The sequence below is a fragment of the Elephas maximus genome, chromosome 11 (assembly GCF_024166365.1).
Source record: "Elephas maximus indicus isolate mEleMax1 chromosome 11, mEleMax1 primary haplotype, whole genome shotgun sequence".
In the NCBI taxonomy this organism is placed as follows: domain Eukaryota; kingdom Metazoa; phylum Chordata; class Mammalia; order Proboscidea; family Elephantidae; genus Elephas; species Elephas maximus.
This window is the reverse complement of record NC_064829.1, coordinates 66,270,934-66,288,302: the sequence shown is the minus strand read 5'-3', so window position 1 is coordinate 66,288,302 and position 17,369 is coordinate 66,270,934. Positions and strand designations below refer to the sequence as shown.

The window sequence follows — 17,369 nt, the reverse complement described above, 5'->3', positions numbered from 1 at the left end:
TGAATTTCTGGCAGTTCCCTGTCGATATACTGCTGCAGCCGTTTTTGAATGATCTTCAGCAAAATTTTGCTTGCGTGTGATATTAATGATATTGTTCAATAATTTTCACATTCGGTTGGATCACCTTTCTTGGGAATAGGCATAAATATGGATCTCTTCCAATCAGTGGGCCAGGAAGCTGTCTTCCATATTTCTTGGCATAGACGAGTGACCACCTCCAGCGCTACACCTGTTTGTTGAAACATCTCAATTGATATTCTATCAATTCCTGGAGCCTTGTTTTTCGCGAGTGCCTTCAGAGCAGCTTGGACTTCTTCCTTCAGCACCATCGGTTCCTGATCATATGCCACCTCTTGAAATGGTTGAATATCGACTAATTCTTTTTGGTATAATGACTGTGTATTCCTTCCATCTTCTTTTGATGCTTTCTTCGTCGTTTAATATTTTCCCCATGGAACCCTTCACTATTGCAACTCGAGGCTTGAATTTTTTCTTCAGTTCTTTCAGCTTGAGAAACGCCGATCGTGTTCTTCACAATGTTCTCCGTAATTGTTATGATTCACAAAGTTGAATAAAACACAGGTAAACATCCATAAAACACAGGTAAAGGTCTTAACAGTAGTCTTCATAAATTTAAATGAAAATATACCACACCCCGAGTCACCTAAATACAAAAATAAGTACATTCATTTAAATTAGAAAAGTTAAAGCATCTTTATATTTTAAAGGAGGCAATGTGTGTGAGGTAGGATTATTCCTGTCTCCCTTTGCCACCCCTACTTTGCAACCCCCAGGTCGTTGCTGGAGTGGAATGCATTTGATATTAATTCAAGAAACATTTCAGTATCCGGGGATCTGGAACGTAATCCTTTGTCTGGCTCCTTCCTGAACCCGGGAACGCCTACGGCTGGGGGCAGAATTGGAAGATCCAGAAGGGAAACTTTGGTTAGTGGAGACGGAATGGAGCTAGACTGAAGCTCTAAGCGAGATTCGGGCAAGTCCCCGGCCAGGTGGCGCCCACACGCCGTCGTCTCCTGACTCGGAAGTCACTGCTGCCCTGACAAAAAATGGTGGTTCCAGCGACGCTTGCCCACTTCCTGGAACCAATGGAGCCCCGACGCTCTGGTGACTCACATGGGGCGTCCGATGCAACGACGTTGTATGATGCAACTACCGAGTCGAGGAAGACGCGGGTGCACGTTGGGGTAACGAGGCTGTGGCGGTTTTGGAGCTGATGTCCTTGAAAGTGGTCAGGGCAACCGCAGGGATGGTGCTAGGTGAGTGAGTTTCGGGGACGCCGGTGTTTGGAAGTGTCGCGGTGCTCCTTGCCTGAACCTTATGCGCCTAGTTCGGGCCGACAGCGATGCTGACCTCAGTGCCTGGCCTAGTCGTCTCTCCATAAATATTTGCTGAACGAGTGAATGGAGAAAGTTGCCCGGACCCTCGCTGGGCCCGGGACTCGGTGGGCCAAGCCGGGGCTCCCCTCGAGCCCGGGAGACCCGGGGCTGGGATGGCGGCCGCTCCAGGCCCTCCTCCACTGCGAAGAAGCCGGTGATTCAACGGAGACTGGCGCGCTGTGTTTCAGATATGAGTTTAGCCCCACGTATGTCATTCTTAATAGTGATCGTAAGGAAGGGACTTGAGAATTCTGTCAGTTCTCTTTCACACATCCTCATCTTTATTGAGATTTCCAGGGAGACCCCATGGTGTAGTAGTAAAAGGAAAAGATTTAAAAGACATGGATCGATGTCATTGTTCAGATTACTAATTTGTGAGGCTTTCTGTAGTTTGTTTAATCTCATAACTTGCTTTCCTTTAAAGACCAGAGGGAACTGGCATTTATTTGACATATATGCACTCCTGCTGAGATAGCTGATTGAGGTGTGTTATTTTATTTCATCCTCAGTACAGCCCTTCAAGATGGGTGTTGTTTTCCTCATCTTATAGATGAAAAAATAAGCTCAGAAAGGTTAAGTAAATTCCTCAGAGTCATCTGGGCACAACATCCAAGATTCCAGCCTAGGTCTAACTCCAAAGCCTTTGCTTGATTTTTGGGGATTCACGTAGTCAGAAGCAGTCTCACAAATGGAAATTATTAAAGTTCGTTTTGAAAAGCGAAATTTTTAACTAGCATGCTTTTACGAGATGAATATCATTAAAATAGCAGAGTGGGAAAATAACTGATATAATTTCCTTTGGCCTGTAGTAGTTTTTATTAATCAGATACTTTCTCTGTTTACAAAAATAAAGAATGGATAAAGTAGTTGTAGTACGTAATGATTGCTAGTTGTTGGCCAAACAGATAACGTAATCTCATTTTTCAAACAGGAGAGCTATATGTCTCAGATCGAGAGGGAAATGATGATACAGGTGATGGAACCAAGGAGAAACCTTTTAAAACAGGTCTAAAGGTAGTGTTTCATCTCATTAGGAAAACAACATTGCATTTATTAATGGCTTATGTCTATTACGAAACCCTGGTGGCGCAGTGGTTAAGGATGGGCAGCTAACCAAAAGGTCAGCAGTTCAAATCCACCAGCTGCTATTTAGAAACCCTATGGGACAGTTCTACTCTGTCCTATAGGGTGGCTATGAGTCAGTATCGACTTAATGGCAGCGGTTTGGGGTTTTTTATTTTGTTATGTGCATTACTGTGTGACTTGTCAAGAATTTTATTTCACATACTAGATTTTGAAGAGAATTTTCAGAAAAGGGAATGTAATCAGTGTATACAGCTTTAACAGTGTTAGGTATTCCAAGTCCTAACTTGGTTGAACATTTTAAAAAGATGTCTTCTTTTTTTTCTTACCATGTGGTATTGCATGTAGGAATTTTTTTCTCCCTCATGCCAGTTTTTCAATTTGTTTAGAAGTAAAAATCGCTTTCCCTCAGTCACACTGAGAACTTACTCATGTTTCTTCCAGGCTGGCTCCTAACAGGCCTCTTGGTGATTTTACCACTATCCAGAGTGTAGCCCTGAGCCTGGAGACACAGAAGCCTGATTTATATTGACACACCAAGAACAGACCCATTTCTCGAGGCACACTCTCAGTAACTCATGATTATGGAGCTTGAAACCAGAATGCCAGTTAATGAAGTAATTTACTATTGTCTCTCAGGACCTAGAATCCTTGAATGAATTCAATGTGTTCTCTCTAAGCAAACTTATATGGGAAGACAAATACAGATCAGAGGGGCTCTACAAGAGCATGAACCCAGAATGTGGGTGCTAGGTGCACACATTCGGTTAAGGTGTGGCTCAAGACATTGATTTTTCAGTAGCCCTTTGAACTGGAATGCTAGACTCATTGACTGCAACCTCCCACCACCACACAAGGAAGATGGTTAAAGCTTCCTCCTTAGACCGTGCTCAGAAAAGCACTGCCCTGAACACTCCTTTTTCTGTGCGCTCTTGCCTAGCTGATCCTTCTTTTTATTAGCTAGGCTAGAATATTAGGTTATTATCAAGTCCTCTCCTTGGAGCCTTCGCACCTCTTTGGGTGATTCTGTGTGCTTTGATGTATCATGTGTAGGTCTTACTTTTTAACTTTAAGAGGGAAATCATATTTCTCTGGCTTCTGGGTTGTTGGGGTGCCTCCTTGGGGCTCCCACAAACTGACAACACTGGTTAGGTGAGCGTTTGCAGATAATTGCTGTTAGCAAAAGTGTGCAGTTCTGATTTGGGGAATTAAGAGTTGGCACTTTTCATTTCAGTGATATAAAAGGAGGGATCAGTACAGATTGTCAGGTAGGAAATAAATTCCTTATGATTTACAGACATCACTGTGATGTCTAATTGTTTGAAAGATGAACTCTCTTGGATATTTTTAAAAGATCTGGGTTCCCTCCCCTTCTGCAGCAACCATTGAATTGAGAATAATGTTAAATTTAGATGAAAAGTATTTTTCAGGTCTGGAAACCAGACATTTAGAAGAGATCCATATCTGTAAGCTTCACCTCTTATTAGTGGAGAGAGCACTTCATTGCATTTCTTGGGTTGACTTAATAACTTGGGAAGTATTTTGAAGGAATATTTTGAAGCAGTTAATAAAGTGTTCATCTTTCACATACTTTCAACTATCTATTTTTGTAAAAAGAGTACAAACTATAAAATATAAAATGAGAAAACAAATATACAAAATGATGGCACAGCAATACCTGATGTGTCCCAGTACTGGTGAAAAGAGGTATTCTATGTACAGGAATTTTCTTAATTAAATAAAGCTTAGTGTTTTATGCACTTAACCATTATGTTGTTGAAAGAGTTTCAAAAACCTCCTGCACTCTCCCTGATTTCTTACACAGGACTAACCTTTTAAATGTGATCTGCAGTTATTCCCTTGGCCCTTGCTGTTCAGTCTGTCTTCTCTTGTCCATGTGCATGTTGATGGTCCTTATAGCCATTTAAAATCAGTTGTTTCTAGTTTTCTGGCACTGGGAAACTGTATAACGGTGTAACCAAGTTTGCTAGAATTGTTAATGAAAGAACCTACAGGGTTTTACTCTAAGCAGAATTCTTGGTATATTCAACCAGTCATTCAGCCGACATCAGCTTTTGACTGTTAGGGTCTTGATGCTTTTGTTTTGGCTCTTGATTATATTCTAGATTATTGAAGTTGCCTTGTAAATAAGGAGTTGTTTTGATTTTAGGTATTGTAAAATGTTAAAGACATTTCCTTTCTTTCCCTCCCTACCCAAGGCTTTGATGACAGTAGGAAAAGAACCATTTCCTACCATTTACGTCGATTCACAAAAAGAAAATGAGGTAAGGTAAACTGAAATTTTCTAGAATTATATTTGGTGAATATATTTTCATTAGAACACAGAAGTCTTGGAAAAAAATAAATATTGTTTATCTCTCTAGAGGTGGGATGTTATTTCTAAATCACAGATGAAGAACATTAGAAAAATGTGGCACAGGGAACAAACAAAGAGTGAGTCCCGGGAAAAAAAAGAGGTGAGTAAGGAATTTGCTGCTGTGGAAATTTTTTAAGTTAGAATACTGTAAACCATTTTAACATTTTCCTTTATCACTCAAATTAGGCAGAAGACAATTTGCGAAGAGAAAAAAACCTGGAAGAAGCCAAGAAGATTACCATTAAAAATGATCCAAGTCTTCCAGAGCCAAAATGTGTAAGTAACCTGTAACAGTACTTGCCCTTTGAGCTGGAATGCCAGAAGTGACATCATAATCTGATTTGGGCTCAGAAACATGACTCAGGCTGTGCGAGAAATGAATTTCACAGACTTGGCCACATCAAAGCATGATTTCTGTTTTTCAGGGGCATGCCACATGGTTTGTTCCTTTGCATTATTTGTTTTTACTTTCTTTTTAGAAGCGATAAAAAGAAAAGACTTTGGAGTTATGAGGCTGGCTCCTATGGCATTGATTTTATTGTAAAGTTTAGTAATTCTCTTGGATGAATTCTGTTCCAAAGAACAGTGGGCAGAGCTGAGATCCAGGCCTGGCTGTGCTCTGTGGTATCGCTCAACTGATTTTAACGCTCACTACTTCTCAAGTTTCCTCATCCTGAAATGAGGTGTTTGAAATCCAGAATTTTCATGATTTTTTTAAGCAGATTAAAAAAAACTGTGAAATTGAATTCACTCTTCTTTCTGCATTCTTTCTCGAACCCAACCAGAATGCTGGCCTAGGAATGAACATTGTTTGCTTTAAAATAGTTCTTATTTTGATGGGTTATATTTTTTCCTACTTCCTTAGTGGTGGAGCTGCTTTCCCGGTTACATTCACCTTCCCCTTCCTCTCCTCCATCCCCCAAACAAAAATCTAGCTTTTGTCAGCTTCCAAGGGACCTGGACTGTAGAGTTAAGGAAAAGGTTGTGTATGGGCCAGGATGGGTAGTATTGTGGGGAGCAGGTGCTTCACTTGTGACAAATTGCATTTATTTATTAACAGTTTTTTTTTGTTCTATAACAATATCTGAAATGCAGCAGCTGTGCTTTGGGAACCAGAGAATTTGTGACCCATATTTGTGATATTCTTCTGAGTGTTTTGCATTCACCAGTTTTGTACTAAGAGAAAGAAGACATGGTTTATTTTTTAATTTTTTTTAAGCTACTCTGGTATGGTGAAATTCTGTGGTTCTGACCTACAGTAGAGTGACTGTAACAATGGCGTGGGGATGGTGTCTGACCTCCTCTAACTTCACAAGAGGGAAACAGAATCCAGGTCAATGGCCCAAGGCTGGTTCCTGTGAGGTGGAGGTCAGACAAGCCTTTTCTCTGCCATCTCCACCAATTCCGACACCAACTGTCCCCTCCATTGTGCTCTCTACTCTGCTGGGTTCGATAATCCATTGCAGTAGCCACACTGAACACACAGATAATACTCATGATTACGGGGTTTATTAGGGAAGTAATAGGGTACAATTCAGGTTCAGGAACTCTGGATACATTTCTTCCATCAGGACAGCCTCTTCTTAGCTGTGCCCACAGGCATGCCTTTTTCTGGCCGCTTGGCCCCTCTGGCCCCTGCTGGCAAGTGTTGGCTCTTTTTAGCTCTACCAGTAAGTACCCAGAAGCACCCTACTCCGCCAGCAAGCCTCCTGCCTAAAGGCACTCAGCTGTCTCGCTCCATGGCCAGAAAGCCCACCACTCTGTCTCCTGCCATCATTTCTCTGCTACCACTTCTCAAGCTCTCACCCTCTCTCTCTGTCTGTGTGTCTCCTGGTTCCAAGAGCTTCTCAGTGCAGGGATCCCTGGTCCAAAGGACATGTTCTCCCTTCCTGCCTGCTCTTCCTTGGTGATGGCTGATCCTCTCTTTCTTGCCTCTGGGGTGGCTCATTTCAAGCCCAGCGGAATGGCAAAACTGACCAATTCCTTTGCAATCCCTGTCTACACAGTCCCGCCCAATCACCTGGGTGGGAGTTACAAGACCATGACGAGAAAGGCCACACAAAAACGATCCATCACACCACAGTGACTATCTCCTATTTTGCACCATTTGTCAATTTGAAAACTACTATATCTGTCCAATATTAGTGAAAAAGTTGGCGTGTGATATGTTAAAAGACATTATTGGTTAAATGTTTATTTTAACTTGACAGGTGAAGATTCATGCATTAGAAGCGCATAGAGGCCAAAGAGTAAAGGTGTTTGGCTGGGTCCACAGGCTACGTAGGCAAGGTAAACAGTATAGCTTTTGTCTCTTTAATTTTAAATATCCCTGGTCTTATATGAAGAAGAACATAAAAACATTTACTTGGGAATATTTTTTGTATGCTGCCTTTTTAAAGGCTATAGTAATTTACGTACTAAATTTATTCTTTTACTTGATACGGCTATTGAAAGTTTTAAAATTATTTAAATACAAGCAACCACAGTAATCAAGAAGTATCCAGTAAATATTTTTCAAGTCAGCTTTAGTGAAAAACAGAGGATGTATTACAGGAAGTTCAGAGCCAAATCAAAAAATTAATCATGACAGTAATGTTGACTTTTATAATTAGTGTATTTGCATTTCACTTCTCTCTTCCCTGGTCCTGATATTTTGTTTTGTTTTTATTATTTTATTGCATCTGTATTTATTGAGTAGTTATCAAATCCTATGTAGACAGAAATGGGCATGAATAAGAAAATGAGTGGATCGTGTTCCCCAGTATATATGTACCTCCCACCAGGTGCACAGGTGCTCGGCATGGCAGGACATACACAGGTGAAGAAGACAGCATCCCACAACTCAAGTTACTTAGTGTCCTGCTTTCCCCTAAAGATCACATAGAATTGGAAAGTACAATGAAGAAGATAAAAATGCTTTACAAATGCTCAGTAGTAATATTACTGGTGAGCACTTTGAAGGAAGACAGCCATGTGGAAGGTTTGAACTTCCTAGTTTCAGCTTTGGAGTTTCTGTTGTATAAGATTAAATCGTGCAAAATGTTCTGCTGTGTATATTCTCAACGACAACAAAATAATAACGTATTTTTTAAGGTCATGAAAAATTACTTTGTAAGTAACTTGAGAATGGTCTGGCTAAATTGCTCCTTCTCATTTTTAGGAAAGAATTTAATGTTTCTGGTGTTGCGTGATGGTACAGGTTATCTCCAGTGCGTCTTGTCAGATGAGCTGGTAAATTTTTTCTCTTCTTTATGACTGAAAATTCAGTTTTTTCATTAGGCGCCTTTATGCTGGCTTTAGGAATGTTAGAGTATATATATTTTGCACTTTTTATTATGGAAACATTCCAACACATAAAAAAATAGAATTGTCTAAAGAGTCCTCATGTGCCCGTCACCCAGCTTCAGTAATTACCAGCCTATGGCCAGTCCTGGTTCACAGTTCCTTCCCCCAAGACATATCGTTTCATGCAAATACACTGTGTATGTATCCCTAAGAAAAAAAATTTTTAAATAACTGCACTACAATTATCACGCCCCTCTGAAATTAACAATAACTCCTAAGTGTTATCTACTCTCCAGCCATATTCTCCGAATGCACTTCATAATGTCTCTTCTTACAGTTGGTTGGTTTGAGTGAGAATCCAGAAAAATTATACACACTGCATTTAGCTGATATGTCTCTGAAATCTCTTAATTTGTAACCGTCCTCCCTTTTCATTTTCTTTTCTTCCTTGTGATTTATTTGTAGGATAAAACCTGGTCATGCGTTCTTTGAACTTTCTCACACTCTGAATTTTGTTAATTTCACCTTGTGGTGTCACTTAACATATTCCTCTTTTCTCTGTATTTCTTAGAAGTTGGAGGTTAGCTCTGATCAGATTCAGTTTCTGTTTTTTAGTTTTTGTTTTTGGGCAAGACTGCTTGCTGGGTGAGACTGTGTACTTCCAATTGTATCACATCAAAAAATAGACAGTGTCCAGTTGCCTTTTTTTATGATTTGTAGATTCAAGTGTTGATAGCTTGATCTCCCTATTGAAAAGTTCCCCATCAGTTTTCTCCTAATGGAGTTAGCAGGCATTGATGATGGTGGGCTCTGTATATTATTTTAATAACCTGGATTTTGGCGACAAGAAAAATGAACTGTCTGGATATTTTTGAGTGATATGGGCTAGTGTCATTTGTGCATATGCATATATGGAAAGTGTGTATTTATATATATAAAAAACCCGCTGAAGTCAGCTCTGACTCTTAGCGATCCCATAGGGTTTCCCGAGGCTGTAAATCTTTATAAAAGCAGACTGCCACATCTTTCTCCTGTGGAGCGGCTGGTGGGTTCAAACTGCTGACATTGCGTTAGCAGCTGAGCACATTAGCCACTGTACCACAAGAGCTTCTATTTATATATGTCTGTATATAGAGGTGGAAACACTGGTGGCATAGTGGTTAAATGCTAAGGCTGCTAACCAAAAGGTCAGCAGTTCGAATCCACCAGGTGCTTCTTGGAAACTCTATGGGGCAGTTCTACTCTGTCCTGTAGGGTCACTATGAGTCAGAATCAACTCGATGGCAGTGGGTTTGGCTTTTTCAGTTTATGTATAGAGATAAGTCTGTCTCCCACAAAAATAGTTGTGCTTTATTAGTGTTAAAAGTTGATGTCTACCTTGCTTATTTCACCAGTATCGGACCATATAACTTGTTTGTAAATAATCCTCTTAGCATTCTATACATTACAATATTTTAACGTAAATGTGAATAACTAAATTTGGGCTTCCATCTTTTATAGTGTCAGTGTTACAATGGATTGGTCTTGTCCACCGAGAGTAGTGTCGCAGTGTATGGAGTGCTAAATCTTACCCCTGAGGGCAAGCAGGTGAGTGGACTGAGTTCCTCACTGGGTGAATAAGTTTACTTGTTTTCCAACTATGTCTTTATTTGTACGTTTTTGGTATTTGGCGTATAAACTTAAAAAATGTTGCATTTGCCAAATGGAGTGTGCCTTTTCCTTTTCCAGTGAAATATGTGCAGAGGACACTTTACAACTCACATGATGAGAAGAACTCAGGGTTTTCCAGTGTTACAGAATATCCAAGTAAACCTTGTGGGCTGTAATGTAGCCACTGTGCCATGGTGTGTGAATAATTTTTCAGCTAGGTGGAAGTAAAAACTTAACAATCCTCCCCTCCAAAAAAAAATCAGGAAAGAACAATACTCTAAATCAGAAACTTTCCGAATAGAGTTTGAAAGCTTCTTTTTTAAAAAGTTAATTATAACTCATTTTCAGAGAGCTGGTTCTTCGCTAGCCAACAGGCACATCACCTATACCAGTTAGTTACTGGTTGGTAATTATAGTTAAAATAACTGCTGTGGGTGTATTTGTTGGTTAGAAAAGAAATGACGTGTTTAACCACCAGAGGGAGCCCACAGAGTGCTACTAATAGCCTAGAAATACTGATGAAAGAAGGTCTCACAGAGTTCATGTAAAATAATCTATACTGAGAATGAATAATTGATTCAGGTTCACACAATTTTCCTTAGAAGCAGTGTGGTTGCAAAATGGAGTGATTGTCACAATCTTATTGTTGGCCAGTGTTTGGCACCAAGTTAATACATCTTCCATGATTTGTGGCTTTTAAAATGAATTGCTTGTAATGAAATTATTAGGCAGAATTTGAGTGTTTACTACATGTATGTTCCAAAGAGAAACAGCTTTTAGCAAAACCTCTGCATTTAAGTAGTCTTCAATATGGGGACATAAGATATTTTAAATTACTAGACAGAGGCTGGAAATATATACCAAAATGTTAACAGTAGTTAGTTACTTCAGGTTGTGGGTTACACATTATTTTATCTCCTGGTTTGTGCTTTTCTGTGTTTTGTGTGTGTATTTACTCTGAAAGAAATACAAAATAAAAATCCTGAATTGTGTATTTGTTTTAGAAGGGTAGGCTAATGATGATGTGGTTCTTAGAAATACCAGCTAACGAAAAATTTTGACATAAGTTAAAATCTTCAATACTGTTAATTTTTGTTATTCTTTCTCTCTTTTTTTCTCTCCCCCACTCCCTTTTTAAAATTTAGGCCCCAGGGGGCCATGAGCTGAGCTGCGACTTCTGGGAACTGATCGGGTTGGCCCCTGCCGGAGGAGCCGATAACCTGCTCAACGAGGAGTCTGATGTCGACGTCCAGCTAAACAATAGACACATGATGATCCGAGGGGAAAACATGTCCAAGATCCTGAGAGCCCGGTCACTGGCCACCAGGTGCTTCAGAGACCACTTCTTTGACAGGGGGTACTGTGAGGTCAGTGTCGTTCTGCATCTTTTGCAAACAGTATCTTTTTTTCAATATTTCAATAATTATTTTATACATGATTACACTCTTCAAGTTGTACAGTCATTCTCATCCTCCTTTTCTAAGTTGTTCCTCCCCCATGGAATCCAGAAATTCTGGATTCCATGAGAATTTGAAATCCTGTTCCATATTTTTTTCCCTTTTGATCAGGATTCTTCTGTAGAACCTTAGATCAAAATGTTCAGTGATGGTAGCTGGGCACCATTCCATTCCGATCTAATGTCAAAGTAGGCAGTTAGTTGTTGGTGGAGGCAATTAACTACACATTCCATTTCCTCCTTCTATTCCTGACTCTCCTTTTTTCCTCTGTTGCTCCACTGCAAGTAGAAACCAATTTTTGTACCTTGGATGGCCACTTGTAAGCTTTTAAAACCCCAGAGACTATGCCACAAACTAGGAGGTAGAACAGAAACACTAAAGGTGATGTTAGACCAATTAGCTGGGATGCCCCATGGGACTATGATCCTAAACCTCCAAACCATGACACCAAATCCTGTGAGGTGTTGGATGTACCTAAACAGCCTCAGCATCTGCTCTTTTTGTTGTTTTAAAAATATCTGTCGCGTAACATTTGCCAGTGCAAATTTTTATAGGTGGGCAGCCTGTTGACATCGGTTACATTAATCTGCTGTGCAAACAGTATCTTTTTTCTGTTTTAAAACTTGAATAGAAGTGTTCACAATAGGCATGTATCTACACCTCTTTCCATTTGAATAGGTTACTCCTCCAACATTAGTGCAAACACAAGTAGAAGGTGGTGCCACACTCTTCAAGCTTGACTATTTTGGGGAAGAGGCGTTTCTGACACAGTCCTCTCAGTTGTACCTGGAGACCTGCCTCCCAGCGCTCGGAGATGTGTTCAGCATTGCACAGTCATACAGGGCAGAGCAATCCAGAACTCGGAGGCACCTGGCAGAGTACGGAATTGTCTCTCTTTTTTTTTTTTTTTTAAGAAAATGTCCTTATAGTAGGAATCTTTATGTAGGTAAATGATGTCCATATAAAAAATTTTGGTGTATGAGGGCCATTGAATAAATGAATGGATGGACATGTTCAGAAGTTGTGCGTTTTTGGCCATAGCTGCTAGGTGCTCCTTGGAAACTCTATGGGGCAGTTCCACTCTGTCCTATAGAGTCGCTGTGAGTTGAAATCGACTCGACAGCACTGGGGTACTGGGTAAGGTTGATTCTTTCTCTGTGCCTTGATCCTTTACGTGTTAAGGAATAAGCAGTCACTGCTCAAGGGGGAAGGGGGCTGAACTAATTTGCAGAGTTGGGGATTGGTTAGCAATGTTGAAATTTTACCTTTCTGGACAATTTATTAAAATCCTTACTTGAGAGAAGCTTAGCTTAAAGGTAGAGCAGCTCTGAATAGTGTCTTGTTCTCCAGGTACACTCACATTGAAGCAGAGTTCCCTTTCGCGACCTTTGAGGACCTCCTGGCCCGAGTGGAGGACTTGGTTTGTGATGTGGTGGACAGAATCTTGAAATCCCCCGCAGCGAGCATAGTGTATGACCTCAACCCGGTAGGTAACGTGTGACTGATATTTTGAAGACAAAAATTTAATATTAGTCCTTGCCAGTAATTTCATAGTATTTTAAATTACACAAGAGGAGCATCATATTTGTTTTCCATTTTTAGGAATGTCTGCACTGTTTTGTAGTATCAGACAATATTTTCTTTTTTTTTAATTGTACTTTAGATGAAGGTTTACAGAATAAACTAGCTTCTCGTTACACAGTTAATATACATACTGTTTTGTGACATTGGTTACCAACACCACGACATGTCAACAGTCTCCCTTCTTGACCTTGAGTTCCCTATTACCAGCTTTCCTATCCTCTCCTGCCCTCTGGTCCTTGTCTCTGGGCTGGTGTGTCCCTTTAGTCTTGTTTTGTTTTATGGGCCTGTCTAATCTTTGGCTGAAGGGTGAACCTCAGGATTGACTTTATTACTGAGCTAAAAGGGTGTCTGGGGGCCATACTCTGAGTTTCTCCAGTCTCTGTCAGGCCAGTAAGTCTGGTCTTTTTTTATGAGTTAGAATTTTATTTTACATTTTTCTCCAGCTCTATCTGGGACCCTTTGTTGTGATCCCTGTTGAGACAGTTTTTTAAAATAATAGTAAGCCATTTTCTAAAAATGGAGATTTTAGTGTTAATGGTTTCTTTTTATATGCTCTATTTTTCCTTTCTACTAAAGAACTTCAAGCCTCCCAAACGGCCTTTTAAACGGATGAACTATTCCGATGCGATTGTGTGGCTGAAAGAACACAATATAAAGAAAGAAGATGGAACTTTCTATGAATTTGGAGAAGTATGTATTCCTGTCTAATCATTGTTTCAAAGTTGGCATCTTGCTTAAGTGGGTTGCTACCGTTACTGTGTGCTGTTGAGTTGACTCCAGTTCATAGTGACCCTATGGGACAGAGTAGAACTGCCCCATGGAGTTTCCAAGGCTGTAATCTTTATGGAAGCAGACTGGCACATCTCTCTCGGAGCTGCTGGTGGGTTCGAACGCGCCAACCTTTCAGTTAGCAGCCCAGCGCTTAATCACAGTGCCTCCAGGACTCCTTGTCCATGGCACAGGTAGTCCTGAATGTACATCAGCATTTACCCTACACCAGTGTCATCCCATATGCCTGAGGTGAGGACCAGAGTAGGTAAATGATCTTCAGACGTTCTCTGAAGGTCCTTTCCCCTAATGAAATCTTAGGCAGTTTGTAAAGAACATGAAGCAGATAAGAACTGCGAGATCAGAGCCTCTCCTGCTTCTTCTCCCATTTCCCCTCTGCACTACCGAGGGTGCAGGGCTCCAGGGACTGGAGCTTGAAAACATCTGTGCCAGGCAATTGCTACTGAGGTCCATTTCACTTATACTCAACAAATTAATGAGCCTCGTTTGATTCTCTCAATCAGTGTTTACTGGGACAAGAGTTCAGTTTTAACTTGAATTTACATGTGGTTTACTGAAGGCTGTTTTCAGAGAAAATGGATTAACTTGAATCATCGTCTTCTAACGTTTCAGGGCTAAACTATTCCAGGTGTGGTTACACTTATAAATTTGATGTTGGTTATTTGTCACATGACTGTGTCTTATTCCTGTTGAAGGCTTAACTGATTTATGGTAACAGGAAAGAAGTACAGGTAACAGGAGAGCTTAAAGATTAGTGCTAGTAATAACACCTTCGGTGTATAGATAGATGAATGCTGTTCTGAAGCATTCACGAATTACCGTATTCCTTATGGGACAAAGTGGGCCACTTTCCCTTCAGAGCTAGATAAGCCTGGCCACTGAAAAAAATAGCTGAACAGTATCTAGTGACAATGATAATGGCTGGGTTTTTTTGGCTTTCATTCCTCCAGCAGAATGGCGCTTGAGAGATACTGTAATAGGAGGCAAGTCTTTTTACAGTTCATTTAATAGCTGTGTGTTTTTTAATATGTTTCTTTTTGAAAGGGATTGTCGGGCATATGCATGTGTATGGGTGATGGGTGGGTGTGTATTCTCTCCTATGTTACATTGAAAGGACAAAAGGCTGGTGGTGGGTAGGAGAGCTGCTTGTCTTGTTGCATTTGGAGTTGTAAATGTTAATGAAGTCTTCTTTAACCTCAGGATATCCCAGAAGCTCCTGAGAGACTGATGACAGACACCATTAATGAGCCAATCTTGCTGTGTCGATTTCCTGTAGAGATCAAGTCCTTCTATATGCAGCGCTGTTCCGAGGATTCCCGCCTTACTGAATCTGTCAGTTTGTAAAGCAAATAGCATTAGTCATTTTGCTTTTTAAGAGGGTGGGGGCTGTCATTTGGAACAAAATACAGTGCACGGCAAAAAATTCATTATAAATCTAGAATGACCATATTTGAAGGAATGTTTTTTTCTCTCCTAGTTGGAGGTAACATGATTTGTTAAATTATAGAATTTGAATAATACTCGCATCTTGAGTAATCACCGTGCTTCCTTAGCTCTAGGAGCTGAATTGTAGTTTTCACTTAAATTATAGAGCAGCACAAAGTCAGAGAGCCTGGTAGTAATTGCGTGGTTTGTTTTTACTTTTATTATCTGAAGGTCGACGTGTTGATGCCTAATGTTGGTGAGATTGTGGGAGGCTCCATGCGTATCTGGGATAGTGAAGAGATGCTGGCAGGCTACAAAAGAGAAGGGATTGACCCCACTCCTTACTACTGGTATACGGATCAGGTAAAAACAATTTTTAACACTATATTAATTTTTTTCACTGTAATCATTCTGTATAAGTTGTAATTTTTAAAAGGAGAAAATTCAGGGTACCTTGATATTTTAGTGGGCTGCATTCAGTTTAATGGTTATAATAATGTAGCATGAATATTGCCAGTTTTGCCTTTGGCTAAGTTATGTATTAACTTTATTTGAAAACCTATTTAACTATTGACTTACTCGTTGCTAATGAGTTTCCGAAAAAGGCTATTTCAAGTCATTAGATCCTGTCAGTATCTAGTATTATTGTTCATTTTCCTCTGATAAACAGAGACACTGCCTTTGAAATCTCTTCTTTCCAGGGTGGTACTTAATTTGTGGTTTATTTTTCATGTCAAATTATTCTTTCACACTTGGTCCATAAAGGTTATAGATGACAGGATGAGTTGTTAACCACGATGAGCTAACTCCTTCCTCGGTAGAAAATTTTAACTGTTTGGATGAAATTTAAAAGTAGCATTTACTCCCCTGTCTGTCTCTTTTTTTTAACAGAGAAAATATGGAACATGTGCTCATGGAGGGTATGGCTTGGGCTTGGAACGTTTCTTAACTTGGCTTCTGAATCGGTATCACATCCGAGATGTGTGCCTATACCCTCGGTTCCTGCAGCGCTGCACGCCATGACCAACTCCTCCCAGAGCTTTAAGGAGAGAATACTGTTCACGAAAGGAACAGACCGCCTCTTTTTAAAAAAAGCCAAAATCTTTCCCCTTTTTGTTTCATTAGGGTACCACTGTTTCTGTTTTCTCTTTCTGCTTATTATTTCTCCTGTCATAAAAAGTTTAAATTATTTGGATATCAAGTAACATTGACATTGTCATTTTAAGAAAACAAAAATCCATTATAGAATTTGGGTGAAATATGTGGCATGTAACTGATTATGGCTATATTTCAGCATTTGGGTATCCAATTATAGATCATAAGCTTTGTGCCATGTATTCCATATATGTAAGTCATCTTTAAATTATGTTCTCAGACATTCCAGTGACTTTGTTTTTCTGTCCTTTTAAGTGTAACTGGAATTCTTCAGTTTATATCGTTTTATTCTATCAATGAGTTAAAACAAACTTCATGGGTAAAAATTGACAACGTGGCGTAAAAAATTGCTAGTTTCAAAACAGGATGTAATTCAGCAATAGATATTGGCATCAGATGAATATAGACTTTTGCATCAGTTATGAATCTTTCTAAATCTGTATTGTTGCTTGTAATCCTGGAATAATTTGTAAAAATAGAAATTTGACACAAGATCATGATTGTCGAACAGTGAAGATTTATATATATATGTGTATGTATATACATATATATACAGTATGTTCATATATTATTATTGTTTTTTGGTAATTAAATGATTTATAGCATACCTCCTAGCGTTAGTTTAAGCAAAAGAGGCAGATTGGTCATTCCTGGTAGTTCCTAAGTAATTAAGAATAAATGAGTTTCAGAAGAAATTATAGCAGGACTCCTAATAACAACTATAAGTGGTTGTTTGAATGATCCTCACCATGTCCTCAGATCTAATCTGTGTTACCTTATTAACTCACAGCAGGCTTACTGAATGGCTTCATTTCAGATTTGGTTAATTTCTCCCCCAAAATGCATGTCATGTATTCTCAATAGACCGTATCCCCAGCAATCAATAAATAGACACACAGAAAGCATTTTGTTGGCTTAATTTTTTTAAAGCTAAACATCTCTCATTAATTCATGCCATTCGCATTTTTCACGGTTCTATTGCTAAATTTAGTAGGTATTACTAAAATTATATGGAATGAAATGGAATAATTTTTTAAATATTAAGTGTATGGGCTCTAGTTCTATCATTTCTGTAATTGCTTTTATGTTATTATACACATTAGATTTTGTCCTATTTTGCAGTTAAATGACAAAATGGAAATGAGGCACTTGTAGTATATTTGGCCT

The 17,369-nt window shown here is 39.5% G+C and overlaps 1 protein-coding gene across 2 annotated transcripts; it reads left to right on the top strand.

The window, feature by feature from the left end:
• The first annotated feature begins 1,157 nt into the window (after positions 1–1,157).
• Positions 1,158–17,107, top strand: NARS1 (asparaginyl-tRNA synthetase 1). Of its 2 annotated transcripts, XM_049901842.1 has the most exons (15): positions 1,158–1,277; positions 2,329–2,411; positions 4,700–4,765; positions 4,865–4,957; positions 5,044–5,133; positions 7,068–7,146; positions 8,018–8,088; positions 9,643–9,729; positions 10,938–11,159; positions 11,928–12,127; positions 12,600–12,735; positions 13,410–13,523; positions 14,823–14,954; positions 15,279–15,410; positions 15,939–17,107. In XM_049901842.1, exons 1-15 carry the CDS (start codon positions 1,235–1,237, stop codon positions 16,068–16,070), a joined length of 1,680 nt encoding a protein of 559 aa, XP_049757799.1. In that variant the 5' UTR covers positions 1,158–1,234; the 3' UTR covers positions 16,071–17,107. The 2 variants fall into 2 exon arrangements, with proteins under 2 accessions (XP_049757799.1, XP_049757800.1); XM_049901843.1 differs by lacking the exon at positions 2,329–2,411 and having other exon boundaries at positions 1,188–1,277.
• Positions 17,108–17,369: the final 262 nt, after the last annotated feature.